The sequence below is a fragment of the Tauraco erythrolophus genome, chromosome 1 (genome assembly GCF_009769465.1).
Source record: "Tauraco erythrolophus isolate bTauEry1 chromosome 1, bTauEry1.pri, whole genome shotgun sequence".
In the NCBI taxonomy this organism is placed as follows: domain Eukaryota; kingdom Metazoa; phylum Chordata; class Aves; order Musophagiformes; family Musophagidae; genus Tauraco; species Tauraco erythrolophus.
This window is the reverse complement of record NC_141465.1, coordinates 59681979-59709319: the sequence shown is the minus strand read 5'-3', so window position 1 is coordinate 59709319 and position 27341 is coordinate 59681979. Positions and strand designations below refer to the sequence as shown.

Here is a 27341-nt window from a genome sequence, read left to right as displayed (position 1 = left end):
CAGTTGTCTCAAGTGCAGCCTTTTGGTTGTCTGGTTGCCTCAACTCAAACATTGGCTGTGCTGAGGTGGAGGTGTGTATCCTGGGATTACAAGGTGAGGTACTTCAGCAGTCTTGAATGTTAATCAGCCCCCGTTTTCAGGAGAGAGCTTGAGGATACTTGGGAAGGGCTGAAATTTGATTTGAGTAGAGAGAGCCTGCAGCCAGCGGATAGAGGTAGACTCCTTTAGATGCAGCATTGGAGCACCAAGGTTTGGCTTCTGCTCTGAATTGCCCTCTGGAGGAGACTGCCTTTAATCAAAGACTGCAGAGGAATCCTGAGAAGCTAAGCTGAAGTTAGCCTCTGTGGACACCCTTTTTAGTGCATGGTTACTTCCCAGTGAACTCGTCAAGACATCACGAGTTCTGCAGAAGCAGCACCTTAGTAATGTAGTTTCTCGAAGGCAACGTTTACTTGTATGTAAACCTTTTAAGTTTATTTTGAGGGTCTAAATTCTTTACAGTGCTGAAATGGTGATGCAAGCAGTATGCAGAATGTCAGGCTTGGATGCTTTGTTTAGTCCTAAGCTTTTTACTGTTGAGTCTTTCATGTAAATAAAGGACATGTGTGTTTATTTGCAGATGATCCTGCCAGCTCTTCAGTGCACGTATTTTTCTCTCCTGTGGCAACTAGCTGCAGTTTCGGAAAATTCTCCCAAGGTTGGCCACTGCACGTAATTTTGAAATCCAGAGTTGTGCTTCTAGAAGTTTAGGTTGCTTTTCTGTTCTCAGATTGCCAGAAAAAACAAGCTTTCTAAGAAGATAATTTGTGTGTTTTCTTGAGGCAACCAAATAGAGTTGAGGCATTTTCTCTCTATCTTGCTCTCTTTTTTTAAAAAAAGTGTTTATGCTTTTTCAGTCTGCAAGAGAATAAATGAACAATGGTTTACCTCTATTTTTACTGCAAAACATGTGCATCAAATTCCTGGGGCTTGGTGGAGATAAGGAGCTTGTTCCACTGCCAAACTGTTGTTTTCTTGTTTTAAGCAACAAGGAATATTCAATGAAAACTCCCAAGAAGTTCTGTTGCTTTGTTTCGTTTTTATTTTCTTGTTTTACTTATATATTTCTGGCAGAAAGTTTGAGGAAAGTGTTAAACTTCTCATTAGCTAACAGTTTGCTTTCTTAATTGGTTTCATAAAGTGGCAGCTCTGGCAGGGGTTTCAGAAGACAGCCTGGTTTAAGACACTAGAGAGGAAAACTCTGTTATGCTTTGGTTCATGTGTGAATGCGTATATGTGCGGCTCCTCTTTGTGGTGATTTCTGACTACACTGAGTGCTGCTGCTTCTGTCATTCTGTCCCCTTCCCCTGGTGCTCGTGTGCGTACAGAACAGGACGCTGACATGGACATTTGTTTTGTGTGAGCAGTGCTAGCTGGGAGGATACCCATTTGGTGACTGATTCACTATCTATTCCTGTCCCATTCCATTCCTGTGGAGAGGTCCGCATCTCTCACTGCTCTAATATGTTCTGCCTTTCAGTCCAGACATGGTTGGCTTGACTGATAATGGGGCAGCACATTTTTTAATTTGGCCTTTCATATGGGAGCAGATTTTGATTGGAAGCAAAATGTTATGGCCCACTGTGCAGGGCCAAATCTGGATATTGGCAGAGTGAGAAGTTCCAAGAGCAAAAAAGAACATTTCCTGGACAGCAGCTCTAGGACTGTTTCTTCCCCCTGCTCCTCCTCCAGTAGTGTTAAGGCAATGTTTTACCTCCCCCTCTGCTTCTTCTCAGCATGCCCTGGGATGGATCCCCTTTCTTATAGAGATACGGTTGCATAGCATGAAATCCAGCCCTCCGGTAAGGGCATTCCTCTTCTGTTGACTGCTCAGAGCTCAGTGCAATGCAACAGCTGGGACCTGGCGAAGGATCACAAAGTCTATTATGTGGCTGTGGGCAAATCAAATAGTGTCTTAACAAAGAGAGGTGTCTAAGTTTCTGAGTGCTGAAGTTAGCAGTGTGGTTTAACTGTGTTCCCTCTACAGTCAATAGAGGGAGAGAGAAGAGCAACTCCAAGAGGCAATTTACATTGAAAATTAGGTGGGATGGACCACAATTTTCCTGAGGGACATGTTAGGGAATACATGCTATTAGAGCTGCCCATCCTACAGATGGAGAAACAAGGAGTTTGTGACTTGCTGAATACCACCAACCTCCGCAAGTATAACAGATGCACGTGTCCTACTAGTGTTTGTCACATTTCTGCACCAGAGTGGGGCCAAAAGCATATAGTTTTATGGATTTACTTTTCTATCCCAGATACTGTGCCTGAAAACAAGACATGATTTTAAAGTTGTTCATAGCTAGTAAGCTGTTGCTACTGTGAGATGTCAGCTTCTTTCATAATGTCATCAGATGTGCTATCTTAAATGAATAATATCAGTGGAAGAAAGATGCAACTGTTGTTTGTTCTATAATTCTCTGTTGAATCACAGTCTCTAACATCTTTATCCTGTTGCTTTCCCAAAATATGTTTTTAGGAGACTCTTTTTGCATTGAGAAGAGAGCTGAGGCGTTTCAGTCAGATTTGCATGTGCTTCCTCCACCATAAGGAAAAAGATGTAAGAGAAAAGGTTTGTATTTCTATATCAGTGAATTGGCATACATGCTCAGTCCTCCTTTTAAATGCCTGCCTTTCTTTTCATACTAGTATTTCCTTCTACTGATTTTTTCTATTTTTTTGTCTCTTAGCAGAGAGACAGCATAACTCTTTAAAAAAATCTTCAACTGTTTATTTTAAAGGAAAATTAAAGTTATGTTAGTTTAAGTGCTACAAAGGACTCAATTTCTGTAATCATTGTGTTTTCTGATTAGACTGATCAGTGTACTAGTTGCTATCATTGCTTTATTAATACCCTGCTATGAATATTACTTCAAAAAAGAAAAGTTTGGTGAAATTGTCCAGTGATTCACACGCGTTAATAGAGAGATATTCTAGCATAATAGAGCTCTTCTTCTTTCCCATGGAAATGTGAAAATCTTTAGGTGATATTCATGCATGATACTTGCATATATGTATCCTAAGGTACAAGTTCTGGAAGGGCTTAGCTGCGGCATTTTTACTGCAGGTTGGGCTGAACAGAAAACTATAGCTTGCAAGGAAGAAGTGGGATAGAAGCTAGATTGTGACTTGTGGTGTTTGATAGAGATGCAAAGTGGAGTTGGCATGAAAAGTAGCATGGTCTCTAAGTCCTTCTTTGGCTTTGTTTGCTTGATACAGGCCTTCATGATACTCTGTGACTGGTTGCTGATTTTGAGTCATCAGGATTCAAATAGTAATGAAGAAGCAGTTGGACTTCTAGATTGTCTTCCTAGCACATCACTTCAGGAAAAACTGCTTTTTTTTATCCAGGAACATGTTTTCTTGGAGGAAGAAGAGGAAAGCAAAGGTTAGACATCTTCATCACTGGAGAAGCAGTCTACCACTTCTGCTGCTGTTTGTCATCTGTACTGAACATACCAAGAAAAGGGGCTGGGTTTTTTTTTGGTTGGTTTTCTGTTTTTTTTTGGGGGGATTGGGCCCCTTTACAAACAAAGAGGTTCACCTGTTATTCACTGTGTCCACTGTGGATCAACCACTGGAAATGGCTGCCAGTTTACTTCTAGGTAGAAAGGGCTGATGTAATGCAGGAATAAGTGAGAATGTAAAATTAATTGGTAGACTGACTTTGGCGATACAGATGGTGGTGTTAACCACCTCTGTGAAAGGCTTTGCAGTGCTACGGTGTGACTCTGTCAATGCGTGGACACTTCCAAGCCATCAGAGTAAAGGACAAGTGGATTTTCATTTGGGGGGTGTGGGGCAGCTTTAGTGGGAAATATCTGTGTACTTGTTGCTCTGTTGCCTTTTTCAAACACATTCAGATGCCAAATTGAGGTGGTTATTGTGAAGGCTGATTTCTTTTGGGAGCGTTTTGAAAATAGATTGTTAGTGCATTGTGGTTTTGAGGCTGAGTTCAAGTGTCATGCTTTGAAAAATCAAGCATTGTTCTAGATTATTGTGTCAAACTCTTGTCCTTCAGCTGTTCAGATGGAGTTACATGTTCAATTTGAGACACCACACTTCTCCAGGTCACAGTGTATATGCAAGAAGTGATGGGCCTAAATTGCAACAGGGAGATAGTAGAAGAGAATCCTTATTGGTAAAGTTAGAGATAGAATAGAAAAGTTTGGTCAAGTAGGTTTAGTATCTGAGTCATGGGAATTTTTGAAGCAGATTTTGTTTCAGGTTGCATATGTTATGTATCTGAAACTGATAAAGTTGATCCTGTTTTGGGTTAGATGGCTTGAGATCTTTTTCAGACTTGTTTTGTGTGATGCTTTCAATTTCTCGGCCCCCCCTACAAAGGATCCCTGTCATCCCATTGCAGATTACTTCCTGAATGAGCGATTCTGTCATGCTGTGGTTGTGCTTGTCTGTGTGCACAGCTCGCAGCTGCTCCATTTTAGTTTTAACTCTAATTTGCAGATTCTTCTGATCAGTTACTTGCCTTATGTTTGTTTCCAGGCCCACAGTCATGCTAGAAGCCCAGACAGTCCACATCAAAATTACAGGTGAAAGACTGAAGCCTTTTGGCAGTTGATAAATTACATTCACAGCAGGAAAGAGTGTATCTCGGCTCTCCTGCTTCAAGAAGCTCTCCCCAAGCACCTTCATAGCTGTGTTGGAAGACTCTTAAGAGTATTTGTTTTCCACAAGTTATCCAGCTAGTTGTTAACCCAAGTTCCAGAGACTTAATATGTTCTTAATGATATGAAATGACTTTTTTCTTTCACTCTTGTTGATAACCACTTGGAGAGTTTCACCTGAATTCTTCTCTTGTTGACTGTGTACAGCAACTTTTGTAGGGTTTCTGATGAGTTATGTGCTGGTTTTCTAGCATCTGTGTTACTCTGAGGAAGAAAAAAAACGTGTAATTTGTCTGATCTCTTCCATTTGGTGTGTTTGTGCCTTTTATTCTGCACTCTGAATCTGCTCTGTAGCTGTGAGCAGTGTTGTACAAGGAGATTCTGACTAGTAGAAATGTGAAAGCCCTATGAAGATCAGAGTAGAAGATTGCAAGTAAATCGTTCTCACTGTTATCAGCTGCAAGCTTTGAAATGGAAATAAACCTGTGTTTTCTGATATACACAGGAATGAACGGTAGCATCTGTCGCTTGGCGTGTTGACTGAACAGCTGAGTCTGTGCTATTTGGATGAAAGTTGGTCATTAAAATTGAGATATCTTGAGTAAAGTAGTAGAACAAGGCTTCAATGCTTTTGTTTCCCTAGACCTGACAGAAGAGGAGGAGAGAAAGGATGAAAGTTGCAAACTTGACGACTTGCACAAAAAGCGGAGTCTTCTTGCGGCATATTGCAAGTTAATAGTGTATAACGTGGTAGAGATGTCTGCGGCTGCTGAGATCTATAAGCGTTATGTGAAGGTAATGTTTTAGATAAGGTTGCTTTGCCTATCAGTGCATTTTAGCTTTTGAAAGTGACTCAAGTGTTTGTGAAGGATGTGGGGTTAATAGTCTTACAGCTCAGGATCCTTGTATAGTCCCAAAATGGCTATAAAATCAAGCAAGAGTTGGACTAATCTCTTCTCTTGGCTCTTCGAAGGTACCTCACTGCAGACAAAGTGAAAACTGAGTAGAGCGTATGCCTGTCCGAACATCTGCACCTTGGCTTCTCCGGAGAGGCCATTGTAGAGAAGCAGTTTATGCCTGGGAGAGTGTTTTAACTGTAGAGATTCTCACATTGAAGTGGTTAGCTTACTTTGTACATCTCACACAGTCCGTAAGCAGATGGCCTCCATTTCACATGGGTCCCCGTATTTAGACAACTGGTAGAGCTTCAGCCACTCTGAAGTGGGTTTCAGGGGAGGCCGAGAACAGCATAGAGCGGGCAGTTGCCTTGAGTCGACTATAGAACTTTGGAAATACTGGAATATAGTCTTTCTTTACTTCACTGGGCCCAAGGCAAACATTGGTTAAATACAGAAAGCTCTCTATTTGTCTCCTGAGTAGGCTTTTTTCTCTTACTGTAATAAATACATCACAATTTCAGTGGAACTTTAATCTTTACATTACTCTTAAAGGAGCAGACCATTTCTTTATATACAGCATAATATAAAAAGTCCAGTTTTCATTTCTAGCTTGAGTGTTCTGATGTTGAGAGTGTTTTACAAACTTCTTGTGCGACATGAACAGAGTCATATGTTTTGTGTACTCCCAGTACTGAAGAAGAGGAATGCTAATTCTCATGTGTTCTGTTGCTCTTAATAGACCTACAACGATTTCGGAGACATAATTAAAGAAACGTTAAGCAGGACCAGGCACAATAACAAAATTCAGAGTGCCAAGACACTGATCCTCTGTCTGCAGCAGGTAAGGTTAAGATTAAAGCAAGAGACTAGAGGCTCTTATGACATCTGTATTCATATTGAAATCTTTTACCTACAATACTTACCATAATTATTCAAATTAATGAAAAATCTTAGTGGAAGAAATCGTTTCCTTGACTGTACTTTCTATGTGTTTGTTGGTTTTGCATGTCATAATTAAAACTCCTTTCAAATCGTTACATCTGTTTTAAAATGCATGCAATTTTGTGCATGATTTTTATTGTCTTGTTTTTAACCTTCAAAGGCGTAGCATGTTAGGATTGATGTGAGATTACAGAGTGCTTCTTGGGACATGGTAGGTGTCTCTTAATGTTAACAAAGGTTAAGGATATTATTCTGTGTTTTACGGACTACCTCAATTCCTATTGAATTCGAGGAACCACCGATGAGTCTCTGGCTGGCCAGCTCTAATCCTCAGTATTTTCAGTATTTTCTTCTGGAAGAAAGTGGAGCGCAGCTCTTCTGAAGGGTCTCAGTTGCTGAGGCTTGCAGCTGCTGACTGATGGGGCCAGTCAGCTATTTCAGCAGCTGCTTTTGCCGGTGCTGCCTGTGACCAGAGCCGCTGGCTACTAGCTCGGAGTCGTGCTGTAAGCCACAGAGCAGGCTCCTCCCGGGCGGTATGGATACATGAGCTTTGCTTGTTGCATGCACATTGCCAGGGGCTTAGATCTGTGAACTAGCCCCTGAAACCTGAGCCTGGATGAGGCTAAGCAGCGTTTGGCTACATATATTCTGCTGACATAGTCAGGACTTTGTATTTAGGTATCACATAGACACCAAGCCCTTTTTGGCCTTTGCTTGACCTTGACAGTTAACAGGTTGAAGGGAACAAGCTACCTCCATGTTCTGTTAGGAAAAAAACACAAAACATAGTGATTTGGCTCAAGACTTGCTTTTGACCCAGTCTCACTCTCAGAAATTGTACTATACTTCTGCCAAACTTGCTGCTTTATATCTGCATTCTGATATTCCGAAATCCTCTCAGGCAAATTAGGCCTCTCGAGCTTGATTCAGAAGTCCCAACAGGGGATGGGGTCTGTGGAGGCATCATCTTCAGGAATCAGTTCTCTGTGTATGCACATCATTTTTTATTAATTTATTTTTAATTTGTGCCTATTGGTTAAGCACAACAGTGTCCTTTGTGTCAGTTCCTTGTCGTTGTTCCAGTTGTGTGCTTCTGGAGCACATGGCTTACCTGCTCTTTCGTAAGGCTTCTGTTTGCATAAGCCAACTGTTGCTTGCTGTGCGTGTGTCTCTGTCCTCCTGGTGCTTCGTTTGCCTGTAGGATTACGTATGGGTGCTTATCTGAGACTTCTTTTGCAGCTGTTTCAGACACATGCAAAAAGCCAAGACAGCAGTAGTGGTGTGGACTTCTCCTCTGCTTCCTTCACAAACATGAAAGAACTTGCTCGTCGCTTTTCACTAACGTTTGGGTGGGACCAAGTGAAATCTAGAGAATCTGTAGCCATGATACACAAGTATGTGCCATGTAACATTATTTTCTCCATGATCATTGGTTTTGTTAGTTGTCTGTTTTATTACTCTGTTTTTGTGGGTTTTTTTTTTCTTCCAATAGGGAAGGGATTGAATTTGCTTTTCAGCGAGCTACTGGAGTAGATGGAAAATGCTTGCCTCCTAACTTGAGCTTTCTGTTAATCATCAGTGAATTTTCCAACAAGCTACTGAAGCCAGACAAAAGACTAGTGTAAGTTAAGTTCTTGTACGCTGTCACACACAGTTCGTGTTTTGTGTATCCCTGTACATAGGACGTTTGACCTTCAGTGTTGCAGAAATTGCTCAAGGGCTTTTCAGAGAATCTTTGAAATCAATCTGCCCCTGAGGCTGTTAGTTTGGGAGACACTTGTCAAATTTTGTAGTAGTAGTTATTTCAGAGTGTATGTGCAGTGTGCATTCTAGATCTTTTTCAGACGTAGTTGTGGCCACATATGGCAATTCTTCTAAATAAAAGACAATGTTAATTTGGTGGAAGAGATTTGCACCTTGACTGGCTACTGGAGCGGCAGGAATGTTTTTCTGAACAGAAAAGTAGAGCAGAAATGATTGAGGAAGAGAGAGTGCCTGCATCATTATTTTTGTAATGATCTAATTCCACAGCTTCAGGACTCAATTACGTTGAGTTCCATGAAATATATTTGGAATAGAAATATACATTACACTATTCATAATGTGGATATTTAAGTTCAAGAATTTACTATTCACAGGGGAATATGCCTTGATCCAGTAGGGCCCATGTTTTACAGTGGTTTAAATATTTACATTTAATAATATAAGAATGATAGCTTTATTTTGGCATCATGAGGCATTATACATCTGAACAGAGAGATATATGATTGTATCTCTTATTCCCTTCTTCACCTGTCTCAACTCCAGTCATTTTAGAGAAGGAAATAATGTCCTTCCATCTCTTCAACCTTTATCATTACTTCCCTAGTCAGTGCTCTTACTTTGGAACTGGATCTCTGCACTTCAGTCTTCTATTTACAGATACTGTAAAAAGTATTGCAAAATATATAGCAGGTATTTCCATTTTCCTGAGAGCATATTTGAAGTCATGGGAATGTAAGACGAAACATTAAGACACATCTGCCTTTTTGAATTTCTGAGTAAATGTCTCCAGTACCTGACAAGAGAAGTTCCACTTTGCAGAAGAAGTCAGCAGAAATGGAGAAAAAACCCAACCGTCACATCTTGCTGAGCGCTGTGTAACTTGTTTGCTGCTGTGTCACATTGTCTTAAATTGGAGGTTAACCTCCACGGGGATCGTCAACCAGTTTTTATATAATAAGAGTCAAGAGTGGTAAAATGTCTACTTTCCTTTATGTGACAAACACAATTTATTAATAATTGCCAGCTACTTAGACAGTGTGTTTTCAAAAATTAATTCAAACCCAAAATTCAAAATACAGATTAAAAATATTTGGACAGATACTGATTACAACCCCTGGTAAATCTGAAGTGGATAACCTATAGGTAATGATAACTTTCTGTTCTCGCATTTTTCTCAGAGAGAATCTTTGAGATCTATGACTAGAATTGGTTTTCATAGAATCGTAGAATGGTTTGGGTTGGAAGGGACCTTAAAGATCACCTTCCACTAGACCAGGTTTCTCAAAGCCCCATCCAAGCTGGTCTGGAACACTTCCAGGGATGGGCCATCCACAGCTTCTCTGGGCAACCTGTTCCAGTGCTTCACCACCCTCAAAGTGAAGAATTTCTTCCTTAGATCTAGACAGTCTAGATTAAAGCCATTTCAGATTAAAGCCATTGCCCCTTGTCCTATCACTACACGCCCTTGTAGGAAGTTCTTGTCCAGCTTTCTTGTAGGCCCCCTTTAAGTACTGGAAGGCTGCTAGAAGGTGTCCCCAGAGCCTTCTCTTCTCCAGACTGAACAACCCCAACTCTCTTAGCCCGTCTTTGTAGGAGAGGTGCTCCAGCCTCTGTTTTGTACAGTTTCTATACAGCTCTGTCCATGTTGTCTGGACTTTAAAGAGCTGTTATCATCTGTGTGGTGACACTTGTGCAGTAAGTAGATTTCTGTTAATCCATCCTTGTAAAACTTTGTCATTTTATTTACCTCTAAGGAGTAATTTTTAATTAAACAAGAGGAAAATATTTAATCATTCATGTGGGCAGATTTAAAGCTAAATCCTGATAATTTTTTTCCTAAGGCTATATTTAACTTCTTGACCTGAGGATGTATTCCAGAAGTATATTCCTGAATGTATCAGATACATTCATGTACGTTTATTCATTGAAAACTTTTGTGGGAAATACAGAGCCTAGCAGGGAATGCACTTTGACTTTAGTTCTTGCTGCTTTGGACCTTCCCACTGCGGCTGGAAACAAATGGGAAATGATAAAATTCACAAGGAGGGAAATGGCAATTTTATCCACAACTGCATTCAGACTATGTTTCTAAAGTAACAGTTTCTATTCTGGGAGGCCTAAAATGCCTTGCAGGGGCTGGAGATTATATTTCCTCTTAGAAATATTTAGGTTTAGCTCCATCATAAATTACTGGATGGAATGTTTTAAGTCAACATGAACTTTTAGAAATAAACATCTGGTTATTTTCATTTTTATTATTAATCATAGGATTGATATCCAGGTCTGTATGTTAACATATGTGAATGTACCTGTAACAGATGAGATACAGAATATGGGCATTTGTTAGAAAGGAGTATGTTTCAACACCATCAAAGTATATGGATTTTAACCTCCTCCCCTGTAATTGCACAGGCTGTAGCAGTAAAATATCTGACTTGTCAATTGCTCTGTGCCACAAAATGCACACAAGAAATGAATTATTGAATAACAAGCAGCATGGAGGGCCTGATTCCTGGATCAGTAGGAGTTCTTCCATTGACATTGATAGCAGTTGGATTAGACCCTAAAACAGTAGTTACAATGCATGCTTGTTTGAAACCAACAAATTCCATTACCAGGGTTTCTTGATCCCTGGGGCCCCAGAGTCCAGGACTCTTAATTGTTTCGGAGTCGGTGCCTACCCTAACCTCCTCCCAGTACCGTTTTTCTTGTTTTGCAATGCGAATGAAATGCCTGATATTTTCCAGGCCACACTCCTAATCAAAGAAAGAATAATATACTGTACAGGCTGGCGTTAAAACTGTCACTTCTGGTATTTGCTAAGGTGGGGTCTGTTTTAACAACACTGGGCTTGATTTTAAAGTGATGAGCTGTAGCTGAAATGTAGCGAATATCCACTTTCTAGTCCTGAGTCAGACTCTCGTTTTCTTTTCTTATTGTTATGAAGGAGAAACGGGTCAGAAAGGCTTTGTTGGAAATGTCCTGTTTTTCCAAAAGAATGTTTGAAGGCGACCTCTCTGCTCCAGAAAAGGTGATAGCTTCACCTGGGATTCAGGGAGGCCCAATGTCAAGTCTCTGGAATCAATCAGGTGGAACAGGCAGGGATTTGAGCCAGTGTTTCCCGCATCCAGTGTGTCGTCATAGCTACAGAGCTGTTTACTGCTTCTTGCAGGCACTCAAGGTTTTATTTGGAACCTGAGAGAACTGGATTGAGTTTGAAATGATGTTATAGAAAAGTGGTATGAGTATGCACTCATGGCATAAATACCTTATTTCCTGACTGGCTGTACTATTGGATCACAAGTTGCATCTCTTGCCTGATATCTCCTTTGTGTTGCAGTCTATGAGGCAGAAAAGGGCCACCGGGAGAAGTGGGGCATCCTCACAGAGCTCTGCTCTGTTCAAACTGCTCCTGGTAGCAGCAATTGGTGGTGACTTTTCCTGTATGAAAAATTCTTTCTATAGACTGATGTAATTCTGTAATTCCTGTGGATCCAGTGTTGTTTCTAATGATAAAATTCAAACACTCTTTTAGCTTTGAAGGCATTTGCATTTTAAATATTCAGATATTTTAGAGATGTCAGATGTTTCTTTGACAGCTCTGCATGCACCTTTGGAGAGTAAAGGGAAAATGCTTCTCTCACAACACCTTCCCTAGATACGGAGGGGAAAGATACTGAGTTTTCTTATGCTTGCTTTTGGTTTTCTCCAGGTACACTTACTTACAGAGGTATGTAGCAGAACCACTGCCTTGCAGAGGAGACGAATGGCAGCCTTTGATTTGGTACAGAAACTCTTTATTGGAAAACGAAGATGAGGATAGCTCTGTCCTCGGCAGTTCAGGAGAGTGGTCCCCTGTGAGCACATCTAAGACGTCTTCTTTTAAAAGAAAATTGTCTAACGGTATGAAAACTTCCCTGTTCTGGATCAGCTGTATTTGCTATGTCCAAGCTAAATGCACTTCATGCTTTGCATTAGCAGTACCACAGTGTGGTGGGTGTTGTGGACTTTCCAGTTTGAACTGTGGTTTTTGCTTTCAGCTTTGTTGTTTTTAAAGATCTCTTCGTCACTCAGTAGCAGTAAGGTTGGTCTGGAGACTTCAAGTGAGCCGAATTGAGATAATCTTGAATTACGCTCCGTACTGAGCTCTGGCATTTGTCTGTGCCATTGAGACTTAGTTTGTTGCTTTCAGTTGTTAAGGTTGTTGTTGCTTTAGGCCGTGTAGATGGTTGAGACAGGAGAGGTATTTCCAGAAGTTGATTCAGATCTTCAGCCCAGATGATCTGGGCCTGATCATCTTCTGGAGTCTTTCTCTCTATTGAATTTCTAGGCACCCTGTAAGATTATAATACTAACTTAAAGAGTTATAGTTAGGTGGACTGCATCCAGGCTTTAGCAGCTGTCATGGACTTCCAATCTGTAATAAAGTATCCACTGCATGGAGATGGTGGGACTTAGTTAAATGTAGCAAAGCCATTATGAAAGCAATTGCCAGTAAAAATGCTAAGTACATAAGGCATGTGCATTTGTATGTGGAGGAAAGGGAATTTTTCCAGAGCATCCTTTAGTTTCTTTTTCATCCTTTCTCAGAAATTTTCTTTTCAGTGGCTTGCCTTCAGAAGGCTTGTTCCTTTGTGTCCCAAAGGCCCTCCTTTCTTGAGGGTTATATAGACTCAGCAGTACCGATAGCACTTATGGACCAGGGCCAAGATCATAAATCTAGATTGCAAAAAATGACCAGTGGGCAAGTTAAATAGATTTTTTTTTAATGTGGCTTTTAGCTGGCTCCGTCAATAAATGAATGCTTTGCTCCAAATCTCCCTTTGAGCCTGGCCCCATTGCTTCACTGCTGTGGGGGACATGTTGGGAGTGTCCATCTGAAGACGTCTGAGGCTGAGCCTGAAGAACGAGTCTGTTCACTGTCTGTTACAGGGTCTTTGCCTGAAACCAGCCAGACCGAAGCAGCAAGCAAAGCTCCAGACCTGCGGTGTGCTTCCCAGCCTGCCTCTGCAGCAGGGAAGAGCAGAAAGAGGCTGAAATCTCGAGAGATGCACTTACAGGAACGTTTGCCGTTCCTTTGTCCAGGAGACCTGCGGAGAAGATACTGGTGAGATTTGTGTGTCTTACAAGCTTCTTCACTTGTCCTGGTATTGGCAGTTGGGGTCTCTATGTCCACCTTTGCTTCTGGTTTTTGTAATACTTCCATGAGCAAAGGGTGTGTGCCCCTCCTGTCTGTCTTATGGGCTGTCCCCCCAGGACAGGTTGGGGTTTTTTGTTTCCTCAGTCCAGTATCTACATTCGCTGCTTTAGCCTGGTTGTCCCGCACTGCCACAGGGCTTCCGTGCCTTCTTGGACTAATATCAAAGGTGCCAAGAAAAAGCCAAGGAAGGAGAAGGATTCCCTGTCGCACTTCTCTTGTCTCTGGTGCTGGTTAGAGCGCTGCGGCACTGGTTGCTCCCTGGCTGTTTGCAGCAGCCAGATGATGAGTGTTTTCTGCATCTCTGGAAATGAAAGAGGATTCTTGTCTCTGCAGACCTGCTGTTCACTACTGTGTAACTGGTGGCTTTCTTCATGCCTCAATGAAACCCCACAGAACTTGGATGTAAGAGAGGCACTGCAGAAACAGGGAGTCTGGAGTCTGCTTTTGAGCTCCGTAGAGCACTCAACATACTCAGTTGGGATGTTTTCCTTTAATACAGTTCGTTTATTGAGGTGTTAGGTGCCGTTTCCCATGCTGTTAGGTTAAAAGATGAAACACAAATCCCAGAAAGACGCATGCTTTTCCAGGTTTTGGGACACTTTAAAAGGACCTGTTGAATACAAGTAAAATAGAACAAAAATTTATTAAACATGAAGGTAGCCCCTTTTAAAATGAATGTTTTGTTTCTGAACTGCTTTATTGGAAATTCCTCAGAGCATAACCTTTCATACCTGGGAAATACTGGGCCAGAAACTTTGGGCTACCTTACGTGGATATCTCAGCAGCAGATCTTAATATGTGAACTACTCTGCCTTAAGCACACTTGTGCACTGTGCAATCTCTGTCAAAAGTTTCTCAAGACTTAGCTTTTTTTTTTTTTTTTTTTTTCTCCTCAGCAAAGATGAGATTAAGACAGAAGATGTCTCAGAGGATGGTCAAGCAGAAGACACAATTGAAGATGTCGATGTTGATGTGGTTGGTGCAGACCAGGTAATTCCAGCTCGGATTTTCCAGCTCTGAGGGCAGCTGTAGTTGAGGCGGGTGACTGTGAGTTCAGAATCTCCTGAGTACCCATCTAGCAGCAAAGAGGCTGCTCTTGTGTGGCCCCTTTCAGGCTGAGAAAAGGGGTTTTCCCTCTTCCCTTTCCAGTTGCAGCTGTAGTCTCCTTCTTCAGCTTGATGTCTGTTTTTAAGGCAATTCTTACTGTAGCATCTAGACAGGCTTAGGTGCCTCGAACACCAGCTAGGATGCATTAAGAGGAGGATCCACTTTCCTTTTTTCCTCTACTGTGAACCTTCTTGATGAAGAGCCGTTTGCTGCAGTTGCTTCATGTTACTGACGCATTGCAGAGATGGCACTACTGTGTGGCCTGCAGGGAATGTCTGCTTCAAAACTGGTGTTGGCATTGTGCTCTTTGGATTGAAAGACTCGGGATGCATCTGATCATTGGTCAGCCCAGGGCTCTCGCTGGAGTGTCCCTTGTTTCTTGCCCTTTTCCACTCAAGGCTGTTGGGGAGATTAAATTGTCCCCAAACCAGCCAGGGATTTGAAGGGAAGCATGCAAATGTTGTGGCTTGGAGTGGCAACCAGCGTAGCCTGGGGATTGTCTTGTGGGCACTGATTGCCTCTGGGATCAGATCAATGTTTGGCAAAGCTGCAGTTGCCTGCCTGGGTCTCAGCTCAGCCATGGCATGGATACTTGCAGCAGGGCAGGACTTCTAGCCCTCTGGGCCAGGGGAGTGCAAGGACTCAAACAGGGTGTCCTACACCGGGGGTCCTCCAGCAGTGGCTATACTGAAAAGGGCTCAAAAAAACAGGCCGTGAGGTTTCCTGTGCTGCAGCTAATCACAGCCCTCTCGTCCTTTAAGGGTTTGCTGTGCCAGCCATTGCAAGGGCTTGAGAGGTTCCTTCAGGTTTTTCTCCTGCGTTTCCCCCTGCTCTCTGAATTTCTGACAGAATGTAAACCCAGTGTTTGGCAGACTGTTTTTTTTTTGCAGTGATTCAGGCAACTGCTTGATTTCCAGTGGCTCTGGGCATCTGGGATCTAACAGCCACGTTCAAAGACCTTGTATGATTTTTGACTTTTTAAATGAGTTTTTTTTTTTTCTGTAAAGTTGAGCAAACAGTGTCTTTTCATATTTGAGTGCTGAGGTGGCTTTTGTTGGAGTTTCGTTTGTTTGTTTGTTTTTTAAAGAGGACTAGAAGGAAAAAGGGACTTCCTGGTAAAATGTAGACTACTTGTTTGGATCATGTGCTTGGAGCAGCTCTTACTGAAGATGGATAATAAAAGAATTTAAATTCATGGACCAAGGCCAAAGCCATACAGAAGATGCACTACTTACTTATCTAGCATGTGGCCTTTTCCTGTAGTGCCTTTTCTGGGCTCCTTGTGGTACAGAAATGCTTCTTGCCTTTTGTGGAAGCTAAAAAAGGTGCTTTCCAAGAGCCAGCTGTGGCCAAGCTGCTGGATAGTTAGATGCTACACTCTAATTCTGATTCCGTGGGTGATCTTACATCATAGTCTGAGACTGACTTAATATTTTTTTCTTCTGGTATAGGACAGTTAAGATGCTGAGAGGATAAATGGAAGTGAAGAACATGCTACCATTTTTTTTCCCTGCAAATTGTTTAACTGAAAAGGGGGTTGTAATGGCATCAACCAAGGCAGCAGGAGATACGTATCGAGTCAAATCTCTGTCTGTGGGCATCCACCCAGGACCAGTTGCCGGTGCTGCAGTTGATTTCTCCACGTTGCTGTTTGTGGCGTTACTGATTTGGCCGTTGCGATTTTAAGGTTGTGGGCGTGACGAACGGCATTACTCAACTGCACCCCGGTCTTTGATGCTGTCTTGGAAGAATCCTCAGCCCAAGGACTGGAATCAGGGTATTGACAAATACCGAGTCAGAGACTGTAAACTAGATGAGACAAGCTTGCTCAAATCAGCACGGGGCAGTGTTCGGCTGGATGTGTTCTCTACCATTGGAGATGAAAACCAGGATGGATATCGCCTTGTTTCCTTGTACCTGACCCCAGGGAGAACAGAGCCTGGCCCAGCTGTGAACACTGTGACCTGCTGGGGGATGGCAGGTCACTTGGCAGTGCCATTTTCTGCCTGAAAGATGGAAAACCTGGAGCAAATCATTGGAAAGTATTTCTAAATCCCAGGGCTTACAGAGATGTGGTTAGTGGTCTGTGGGGATCAGGGCATGTTCACAGGAGACTCACATCAAGGCTTCTAAGTAACGAAGAAAGAAACAGCAGATCCATTGACTCAGTGTTTTCCTCTGGAAGAAATCCTTCATACGCAGTGATCATGTGGTATTTATTTGGCATATATAAAGCCTGAAAAGACAATGTAAATAGACTGTAAATATGGCCCTTCAAAAGTAGCTCTTCCATTAAGAATTTGCAAATGATTGTCACTCCGGAGTGTTCCAGAGGCAGTAGGCTGGGGAGTGCTGGCTGCTTTCGCTGACCCTTTGTCACTGCTCCATGGAATTGTACACTGCATTGATCCTACCATCAGCTTGACTTTTTTTAATATATATATATTTTTGATTGTAAATGAGTAAAATAAACTACAGAACTATTGCTATCCATTAGTAGTGAAAGTGGAAGTGATATTCCCATGCCAAGTCTGCAGAATTAACAGCAGCAGCGCTACTGGCCTTCTAGTTTATTTAATGACAGGGCGGAGTGAGAAGTGAGCTCCCACGAGCACAGACGTGAAAGCCATGAACGTCTCCCAGGTATGGGGTGGCCTGAAGTGACGATGGTAAAACCATGATGTGTCATTTTGCGTGATTAAGTGTGCAGTAGGCTAATGCAAAGGGAGAGGTGGCACTCCACAGCTGATGCTGCTTCTCACCCAGATCAACTTGTTCTTGGTTCCGCTGTGACTCAGTCAGTAATCCCCCGAACATGTGGTGTTTCCTTCATCCATCTGGATTTGTGGATCAGGCCTGACCACTTAGCAGATAAGCAGAATACAGTTGGACTAAGAAAACAGTTCTACCTGGGCCCACGTCGAACACACAGATGCTTTAATTTGTGTAACAAAGGACTAGGGCTGGGAATTACCCTTCTGGGGGAAGGTGCAGTAATCTTCATGTATTGCAAGAAAAGGCACTTCCACAATAACACCATAATTTGCTCTACTAGATCTGTGCAAGTTGTTTACAAAAAACAGGACTTGGTTATCACAGGTACAACAGGAAGCAGGATTTAACAGACACTTTGTTAAACACAAAGTGGCAACAGCAGCTACAGAGCTACCCTGCACCATCACTCTGTTTGATGGAGAAATGTCACCATGTGATAAGGAAGCCTGTGGCTGTATGGCATTCATTTCCAAGCCCCCTTTTTAAGAAGGGAGGTGCCAGCTGAAGGGTTTCAGGTCAGGAGAAGCAGCAGGCCACCACCTCTTGAACACCAGCACTAGAAGTTCAGGATTGTCTTCTAGAAAGCCAGTTGGTCATCCCTTCCCACAGCACCTTAGGGAACAGAGCTCAGCACAAATGCTCTGTGTATCTATCTCCACTGTTTAAGAAGCCCAAACCATGGGCAAGTAGTGAAAGGTATCTGACCAACGCTAGAGGAATTTGACATTGATGACTTCCCATCAAAACTGGAATAAACAACCTTGTTTATTTTAAGATTTAAGAATCCTTTGAATGATATTAAAAGGACTGGAGTTTTCCTTGGTAAGGTTCACTAACAGACCTTAGTGAGGAGTTTCATTCCTTGAGACACACAGGTTTGTAAGTCTCTACACAAGATGGTGTGATGAGTTGAGGGGAACAGATTTCTCGGTACCACTTCCAGCTGCTCAGCACCACTGTCTTCTGAATGAAGACCATCTGCTGGAGCTCGATTGCTTTGAATACACAGCTTGGTGTAATTATCCAGCCAGCCCCCATGTGCTTGTAACCCACCATACCTTATCTTAAATGGTTCTTTAATAGTAAGAAGTTGATTTTATGTAGTACATAACATCATAATTAGAACTGCTAAATTACATGTATGAAAATCTTTATTTGAAAATACAAACATGATTTTAAACATTTTAACAGATCTGCACTGCAACCAAAAAATAACTTACATCTTTTTGTACATTTTTCTTTTTTCCCCTAACAAAACCTGTTTAACAGTAAGAGTGAGGCAACAATTTCAGGCTGCTGTGACACTGATGAAATATCCATGGAATGTGTCAATAGCAAACAACTGAAGGGGAGGACAGACAAAAGCACTGAATGCCCACAACAAATTAGTGCACATCACTGATCAAGTAACATTTATACAAAGGATTTAAAAAAAAATTGGTTCCTTCTACATGAATTAACACACTCATTTTGGATCAAATATGAACACTAAAACAGACTTCATTATTAAATAATCTTTTTATAATGAACATCAATGAAAAGACTGAAGTTTAAAGGGGCAAGCAAAATTAAAGTTGGGGCAAACAAGGACTACACAGAGAAGAGAAGCAACTTGTCTCCGGCATCTCGCTTTCCTTGTGCGCTACTACGCTCTGCTTGTCAAAGGAAACTCCGCTTGTATGCGAGAGCTGAGTCGCGCACTCGCAGTCACATCTCTTCCTTGCCAAGGCACAAACGCCCTGCGGCTGTTTGTGAGCACATAAGTGTCACAGGCCAGGTATAAATTGTCTCCTTACCTCCCATACCAGGACAGGAATTCCTGTTCACATACGGGATGGAGATGGTCAGTGCGCCACACATCAACTTAGAGAGAATTATACAGTTCTCTTAAAAACAGTAGATTACTTTTCTGTAAAGTCAAATATTGTTATTCTTCCAAAAAGGAATTATGCAACATCTGTAAATAAATATTTGAATCTATTTTACAAACTATAGACTATTGAATAAATACAAAAAGTTTCATCATTCCATACAAATGCACTTCTTTCATTTAAAAGGTAGTGCGTGATTAAATATTTTTAGCACAAAACTAAGCTGACTTCCTGGAAACGAAACCCACTGAAACGTACAGGTGTGTAGCAGACCTGCTGCAGAGTGTCCCTTCTCTTCTGCAAGTGTTGACCATAAGTAACCACTACTCAAAGTCCTCTTCATAGTCATATTCATCCAAGTCTACATCAGCCAGATGGGAAGGCATTTCAAAAAATGGTCTTTTTTCCATTTGATACTTGAGGACACTGGCCTTCTGATGGTCTACGGGATTCAGTTCTGCTTCATACCTGGGAGCAGGTGAAAAAAAGAACATGAGAGAGCCTAGCTATGTCGGGAAACATTTACAAGTTAGAACACAAACAAGGCACCTGCAGGAAGACCATAGTTTCCAATATTTGCCTTTTACAGTAAGAAACACGCAACCAGAAGCAGCACTAGGTTGCTGTAATAATTACTTAAATTTAAGCTAGCTTACTCTCCCACCAGGTGCAGAACTTACTGGTGAGATACACAGCTTTACTGAAAGGATTCAAAGCACATACTGCTCTGGGGGACTACTTGTAAGTCAAGTCTTGCATTTGACCATTGCTAAGTACTTGACAGAAACCCCTCGAGTTCTCTTCAAGAAAGCTGAAATTGGGCTCAATTAGAAAGAACAGACGACACTTGCAGTAGATAACAAAGAGAAAGAATACTGAAAGTCTTGTTAAAATGTGCATGAGCACAAGGAAGTGACGGCAACCATGTATTTAAAGCAGATGCTAAAAAGTGAAAGCCAATTGTTTAACCAGAAGATACCGATAACCACCTGCTGCTGCTGCAAATGAACAACAGATGGATGATGAAAGGTAATGTTTAACTAACTCAAGTCAGTGAAGGCTGACATTTGAAAAAGATCAGCTTCAGCACTGTTTAGGTGAGACCAATCTATAATTGATAGCTGTTTAAAAAAAATAAACATGTCTCTCCGTGGATATTTATGGTGTCAGATCAAAGCACCGACCACTTCCTGGGCTAGGTTGACTCAGGTTCACACACATCTTCTCAAGTGCTACTGAATCTCATCTCAGCACTGTTCTTCAACTGTGACTTTATAATGGCATTATGTAATCACTTTATAATGGTGATCAGAAGTGTTCTTCCAGAGGAAGACATAGGGCAAAGAGGAGGTAAATAATCCACCGTGAACACTAACATAGAGTAGCATTGGTAGCAGAGATGAGAGGAAGAACAATGTTTCCAATTGTGAACGCAATTCTGTTGAAACACTTCATAGATAAACTATTAAACATACTAAGAAACATAGATATCTTAGATATAGATATATAGATAGATAATGTAATAACATAATAAACAAATAACAAACATACATAAACATATTAAACATAAAATAAACATGATAGATTTCTTTTACTGAAGATGGTGGTGAAGCAAACGAAATAAAGATGCTTTGACAACATCAGGTAAAGATTAAACAATGAGTAAAAGTAGTTCCTGATTTTCTTTTCTTTGTTGTTTCATCCTTCCCATGGGTATTAGAGCCTCGATTATGCAAGCATCAATCAGTGCTTAGGCAGTGAACAGAATACCTTGGATTTCTCTCACAAGTTCACCACTGATTTGAACAGCAAACAGAAGACATCCTCAGAGTTACTTTACTGTGTTAACACATTTAAAAAAAAAAAAAAGGATTTGGAAAAAAGATGCATATTCTTCTATAGCAACAGTTCTGGCTCACAAACGTGTAATTTATATCCTTCTATGCCATCATTAAATCTTTTTGAGAAGGACTTTTTCTTTTTTAAACAAACATCTTGAACGCACCTTTTGGATTTGTTTATTGCATAGCGATAACAGAGAGGTGACAGCAGCTTTTCCAGTCATTAAAAATGGCAGCATGAGCTTATCTCTGATACTATTTGCAGATTCCATCTATCCCATACTCAGAAGACTGTTACTGAAACATTATTGGACCAAATGAAAATCCTACTCACTTCCAAAGCTTTGGTGGACTCATGGAATAATCACTTTTTACTCCTCTCCAAGATATTTAAGTTAAGGAAATTTAGAAATGCTGTCTCAGTTTTACACATCTGGGCGCTGAGATTATTTGAGTTACTTCTCATAGTATTAGACAGTCTATTGCTACTTCCCAGCACAGGTTTTTCTAAAAAAACACCAAACCCAAAACAACCACCACCATCCCAAAACAACCGTACAGCTACACCACCTCTAAAAAGTCCTTTTTCCCCTCCTCACATTTCTAGAGCTCATGTAAATGTACAGAAATTGGCCTGTTTTCTAGATTTCTGTATACCACTCCCAGGCTTCAGATCAACTGTTTTAATAGGAATGTCAGGAAAATATTTACCACAGAGGTAATCAAGTAAAATAATCATGCTGGATTGTCAAATAGTCACTTCAGTTCGGGCAGGCATTATAAATAACCCTTTAAGCACAGTGATTTTAAGGGAGCTTTTTGTTCTTAAAATGTTGATAATAAATTTTTGCTAATGTTTTTGGTCATTAAACTCTCCTAACAGCAGCAAGGAAAACTTTAGCAGCCTTGTGTCCATTAAGGCTTTTCTCAGCTTCAGCCATAGAAAGTAAGCTTCATTTTTCAGGACAATTGTAGGAAAAAAGATTCAGACAGCCCTACTTCAGTATTAAGTTTTGAAGACACTTTCACTGACCTTCCCTTTTAGAAAGCATTCAAGCTTTAATTCAGATTCGACAATGCCTCCCTGAGCCAGATCAGAATACTTTTATTCTCTCTACATTTTCATTTATTTGCTCACAAGTTAGATTCGCTTACTTATTTGACGAACAATTTGGAAAGTACCCTAACTTTGCTCTTTATTAAAAAAATAAACCTCAATTCAGCAGTTTAAATGCAACATTCTTCACAAGCTTCTGATATAAGGGCAGGCAGAAATCAGTAAGATGAAGCCTAATATTTGTTTCTACGTAGTCAATCCAAATACATCTTACCTGTGGTTGTGTATCCAATACATGAAGCACTTTGACAAATGATGACATGGTAGTGAGTGGAGACAATGAGAATTACAGTCTATGCCCCAAGGAAACATCAAGCACCCAAACTTCAGAAACTCTTGGATGAAAGCTTTTATCAATCTCTGTGGAGGGCCAGCAGTGAAGCTGTGGCTTATGTGTCAAACCCAACTAGGGATACAGGAAGTAACTACATTAATAAAACGCGTGATTTTTTGGGGCTGTGCTTCCGTAGGACACGACATTTTTCTTTAATTGTCAGGGTTTTTTATACACGATCTGTGACAAATGCCAGAAGCAGAGACAACCTACAACCCATGAGTCGCTTGTTTTCACAAACAGGCTCAAAATTAATGAGAAACTGGATGTTTTAGCATCATATAACTTCTCCATATCCCAGCAAACTGCACTATATTATTCTTAGAATGGCACACAGGTTTTCCTTTAGGAGTGTATTTACACAGTGAAGGTGCAATTTTTTTCAAGGTTTAGGGTTATTAGGATTCTGCTTTGCATATCATAAATTACACAATATTCTCTGTATTATTTAAGTTGTAATTGCATGGACACGTAAAGACGACTCTGCCTACGCTGTGGAGAGAACAAACTTCATGGAAATACCTGAAAAAACTAAGTGTGCGAGATGTGTTAGAATTTTACTGGAGAGTGAAAATTTAAGATAAGTTTTTAAACATAATCTGAAGATTTAACTGGAGAAACAATTTGTACTTTAGTTTCTATTTGTCCTCTTTCTGTGTAAAGCCATTGAACCATGGTTTCAGGTACACTTCGAATAAATTTTTCATGGAAAAGAACAGAAGTGATCTGACCCCAAGAATACTGGCTATGAATTTTGCAACTTTTACCTTCGCCAAGAGCAGATCTCTTGGAAGAGAGTGGGAAATACATAAAATAATTTAATCTAAACAATAATCACAGAGATACTGCTAGCTCAGAGGAACATCTGCAGTTAACGACCTCATAGCTAAATCAAAATAAAAGCACCTTGAGACTTTTACTTTATATCCTATCTGCACTTGTTTTAGGCACAATTTCACCCACATTATCTTAGAACTTTACAAAATTACACTTATCTGCAACAGACCAGCAATTTCAAGCCCTTAATCAGAGGTGCAGAGTAACCTGACTTCCTGACATGCAGGTCCCTTACTATCTCAAAGGGATATTTTGCCTCTCATTAGTTTCAGTTGCCAGTGACACTGCATGTGATCTCGGGACAGAACGCTAGAGGAAGAGTTGAAATCCTTCCTTGACAATCTAGCTAAGGATTAGCTTTTACAGACCATGTAGCATCTCTTCTGAACCCTGAGCATATCCTAATGGACACGAGAACTAGTTTCTCAGGGCGCTCCACAGCAAAGCTGTAAGAGGCTTTAAGAGCTGTAGGACAGAATAATAGGATCTTAACAGAATCCAGGAAATCTGCATTTAACTATCAACACTCAGGTGATCTTAAGAAAAATTTAGTCAAAGGCCATCTGGATGTTGCAACTTCATATCTGAAAACAGACAAAATGGGCTTACCACTCTAATGCTAGAAAGTCACACAAACAGCAGAATTTTTAAGTGAGAAGGTGGAGACACACAACTACTGTGATAGAAGCAATCAACCAGAGCAGCAGAGGAGAGAGAAAATAAGGCTAAAACAACAAAGGTCTAAAACATTTGAGGAAGTTGTTCTAGTAAAGATTTAAGATGTTCAGATTTAACAGTACCTCAAGTCTCCTGAATGCTATTCCTTCCTGCCAAGCCTGGGCTCTCAGGTTGACCTGCTGATAAGTCTACTGGCAACTTTTTAAAATTTTGACTTCTAATGGTTTAAACACGTTAATTTTATAAGGATGTTCTAAAACAGAGGGCCAACAATCTGAATCCTTCACCAGTTTATAAGAATCCAACTAGTTTTGTCAGCTGATTTATAAATAAATAACATCTCACAGCCAGTAAGACCGTAGAAACTGTTCTTTCTTCTGATCCATCAAATTTAAGCTATTATACTTGGCATTACAGTGTCTCAAACAACTGTCAAAATGTACGTATTTACTCTGTACCCTCCCCCAACTTAGTCTATGACCTTAAGAGAGATTAAACAAGAGAAAAAACATTGAAGGTTTAATATTGCCTAACTCACAGCAACAACAAAGCTTCCGTTATTTTCTGGCTTGCTAATTCTGTAATATTAATCAATTCTAGCAGTAGATTCCATGAAGAGTTAAGAGCGTGATGTCCCCTTAATGCTGAAGAGGCTGAGTGATGATAACAATAATTTCCCTCCCCTTTTTCTTCCCAGATAAGCTTTAACAAAGTTTCTTGAAATCAATGTGTTACGAGGATTTTACTTTCTCAGATTTTAAAGCACTCTCTAATATCAAGCTAGTCATTCTCTAAATGCTTGGCAAGAATCAGAGATATTTTAAAATGGAATATTGATGCAGGAAATACAAGAAAACGTGTTTTCTCTAGATGAGTCATCAGCTTAAGGCCTAAAACAAGTTAAATTTGTACTTGTTCTCTGTATCTTTTTAAATAATGAAAAAAATGAACGGCAAATTCAGGGCTTTGGATTTCAAGAGCTTCTGGAAGCTACATAGCAAAAGTAAAAGAAGTGATTTTGAAACAGCAAGATTTATTATCTTATTTACTTTTAGAGAACAGTGAGAAAATACTTCTGAGCCAATACAATTGTGTTCAGAAGTGAGATTTCCACACCACCACTCCCAAAGTTCTTAATGAAGCCCTTCATTCATTTAACAAGAAACTACAAAAATTAATGTGTTTTGTTTAGAGTTGAAGCTTTTTCAAATCTTATTTCCTCCCAAAACTCAAAGTAGAACCTTTTCTTTGACAAAACCAATGTGATCACAAACTGTCAAGGAATATTTAATTTGAGATACAAGAAAGGTTCTTCCTCCTTCACTGAGCACATGGCTAAACATGACAAACAGCAATGTTCTACAAAAATAGCATCAAGGATGATCGCGATGGTGAGGCTCTACATTAGTAGAGAGGATTTGTACCAAGCCTTCCGCTACGTTCTTACCCTTCATTCCACTGGTCACTTGCTGCCTCTTCTGCTACCAAGATGTCGTACTCTTCAGCAGCATACTTCTCCCAGTCAGAGACCTCTTGGCTTTCACCTTCACCATCCTAAACAATCACATAGCAAGTTATTAAAAAACATATTAGTTGTTAAGCACATAGCTAAAAAAGACTTTTAAAGCTTCATACTCACCCGCAACATGGAAAACTGATCCTTCTGTTCATGGTCAAGGTATTTTTCAATGTTGAAAAAAGTATCAAAAAACACATTTGTCAACTTACATCGCTTTAAATCATGCAGAGTAATTTTTCCTGTAAAGAAAATTACAAGATAAGATGTTTAAAGTAGAAATTATTCTTTCTCCAAAGACAGTTATTCAAAAGTTAAGTCATCATTATGCTCCAGAACAATTGCCACTGGTGCTCAACAGAGATAAGTGAATAGATGAAATACACACCTAGAGATGTGTCCTTCAAAGTGGACAAAGCTTTTAAATGTTTCAGATGTTACTTGCTTTAGTTGTCATCCTCCTGCCCTTCAGTATGTTGGAGTGAGATGAAGTCTACCTCGCTTAGCTATTAAAAATAATTTAAGATAATTGTCTAAGCTTCCTCAAGAGACAGAAGTCTCCAGTGAGCTAGCCATTCCTTCCCAATAAATGCTTGGGTAGCAGGTAGGAATCTCCTCTGGCAGTGGCCCTTTCTCTTCCCTGACTTGAAAAGAAAAATGTATGACAGAGGTGACAGTGTGGGACTATGCTTCATACAGATGAATTTTTCATAGAGCCTAGTTTGCCACACTTGTCCAGCCTGATCAATATTTACTGTTTGAGGGGAAAGCTAAATGCTCAGAGGTGTTTTGCTTGTTTGTTTGTTTTTCATAAATTGATACTTTACAGACTCAAATCGATGGATATGTTAAGTGTTTATCAGGTTGCTCAGAAACGTTACCTTATTTTAAAGCTGAATATTAAGCTTTTGCAGAGAGACTGAAAAATACCAGATATTCAGGGAAAGACAGATGCCTGTCCTTAAAACTCCCCTTTATTGATTCACCTGAAATATGGCCAATCTTCTGTTGTCAACCAAAGAAGGGATAACTGCAGATGTTATGGAAGAGTTCAATAAAAGCCAGACTTAGAACAGTATTTGCTCAGCATACTGTCCCAGCCTCTAACAAGTATAACTCAAGGACATCAGAGGGAAGCAAAATCTGAATCCCATTTGGAAATGGGTGCCACACTTGTGTCTGTCGCCACGCAAAGTGCCTTAGTGTATTCTGCATGGCTTATAGCTTATGCTCCAGAACGACACAAATCCCTCATGGCACCTGTGTCATATCTGTCAGACCCACACAGATGTCTGATGCATTGGGCCATCTCAAGTGGCAGCAACTCTCCACAACCAAGCAACTGATTTGAGTCCTAGTTATATAAGCTCCCAATTTAAGTTAGACACCTATATTTGGTTCCTTGATTTGCTCTCCAGTTTCCATTTATTGCCATGGGAGCTTAGACACCTAACGCTCATGTACGTGCTTACCACTGTCTCTCAAAGACCAACGAAAAATGAATGAAATTGAGATAATGAATTTGAGTCTCCATAAATTAAAAAATTTGCTTTTTAGTACACAGAGCATCCTGTAACAAACAGTATCACAGTTTAGCCATAACTGTATGAAAGTACCTTCTTTTGTTTCAAATCTACCAAGTGAAATGTCATTTTATGCTGCTAGTTTTTGTATTAGGAAAACAACAGGGTAATTTTTTCTTAATCCACCTTTTAAACATCAACCAGTTTTTATAAAAAAACATCAACCCTTCACAATTTGCTTCATTTTTGTTGCTCTAAATAACTCTC

At 40.5% G+C, this 27341-nt stretch overlaps 2 protein-coding genes across 2 annotated transcripts in view; one reads left to right on the top strand and one right to left on the bottom strand.

Annotated features, from left to right (window-relative positions):
- Window positions 1-16991, top strand: part of LOC104376980 (cohesin subunit SA-2) — a 64335-nt gene extending 47344 nt beyond the window's left edge. Inside the window, exons 22-32 of the mRNA XM_086609705.1 lie at window positions 620-697; window positions 2522-2614; window positions 3262-3430; window positions 5314-5465; window positions 6309-6410; window positions 7751-7905; window positions 8004-8132; window positions 11988-12178; window positions 13208-13382; window positions 14372-14465; window positions 16034-16991. Of these exons, the coding sequence (XP_086465831.1) occupies window positions 620-697; window positions 2522-2614; window positions 3262-3430; window positions 5314-5465; window positions 6309-6410; window positions 7751-7905; window positions 8004-8132; window positions 11988-12178; window positions 13208-13382; window positions 14372-14465; window positions 16034-16042 (1347 nt within the window). The 3' untranslated portion in view covers window positions 16043-16991. The remainder of the gene's footprint in view (window positions 1-619; window positions 698-2521; window positions 2615-3261; window positions 3431-5313; window positions 5466-6308; window positions 6411-7750; window positions 7906-8003; window positions 8133-11987; window positions 12179-13207; window positions 13383-14371; window positions 14466-16033) is intronic.
- Window positions 16992-18540: 1549 nt separating this feature from the next.
- The window catches only part of PPP2R3B (protein phosphatase 2 regulatory subunit B''beta), a 55792-nt gene continuing 46991 nt past the window's right edge, over window positions 18541-27341 (bottom strand). Inside the window, exons 11-13 of the mRNA XM_009983667.2 lie at window positions 25675-25793; window positions 25483-25589; window positions 18541-19696 (exon numbers count right to left, since the gene is read on the bottom strand). Coding sequence (XP_009981969.1) covers window positions 19552-19696; window positions 25483-25589; window positions 25675-25793 — 371 coding nt within the window. The 3' untranslated portion in view covers window positions 18541-19551. The remainder of the gene's footprint in view (window positions 19697-25482; window positions 25590-25674; window positions 25794-27341) is intronic.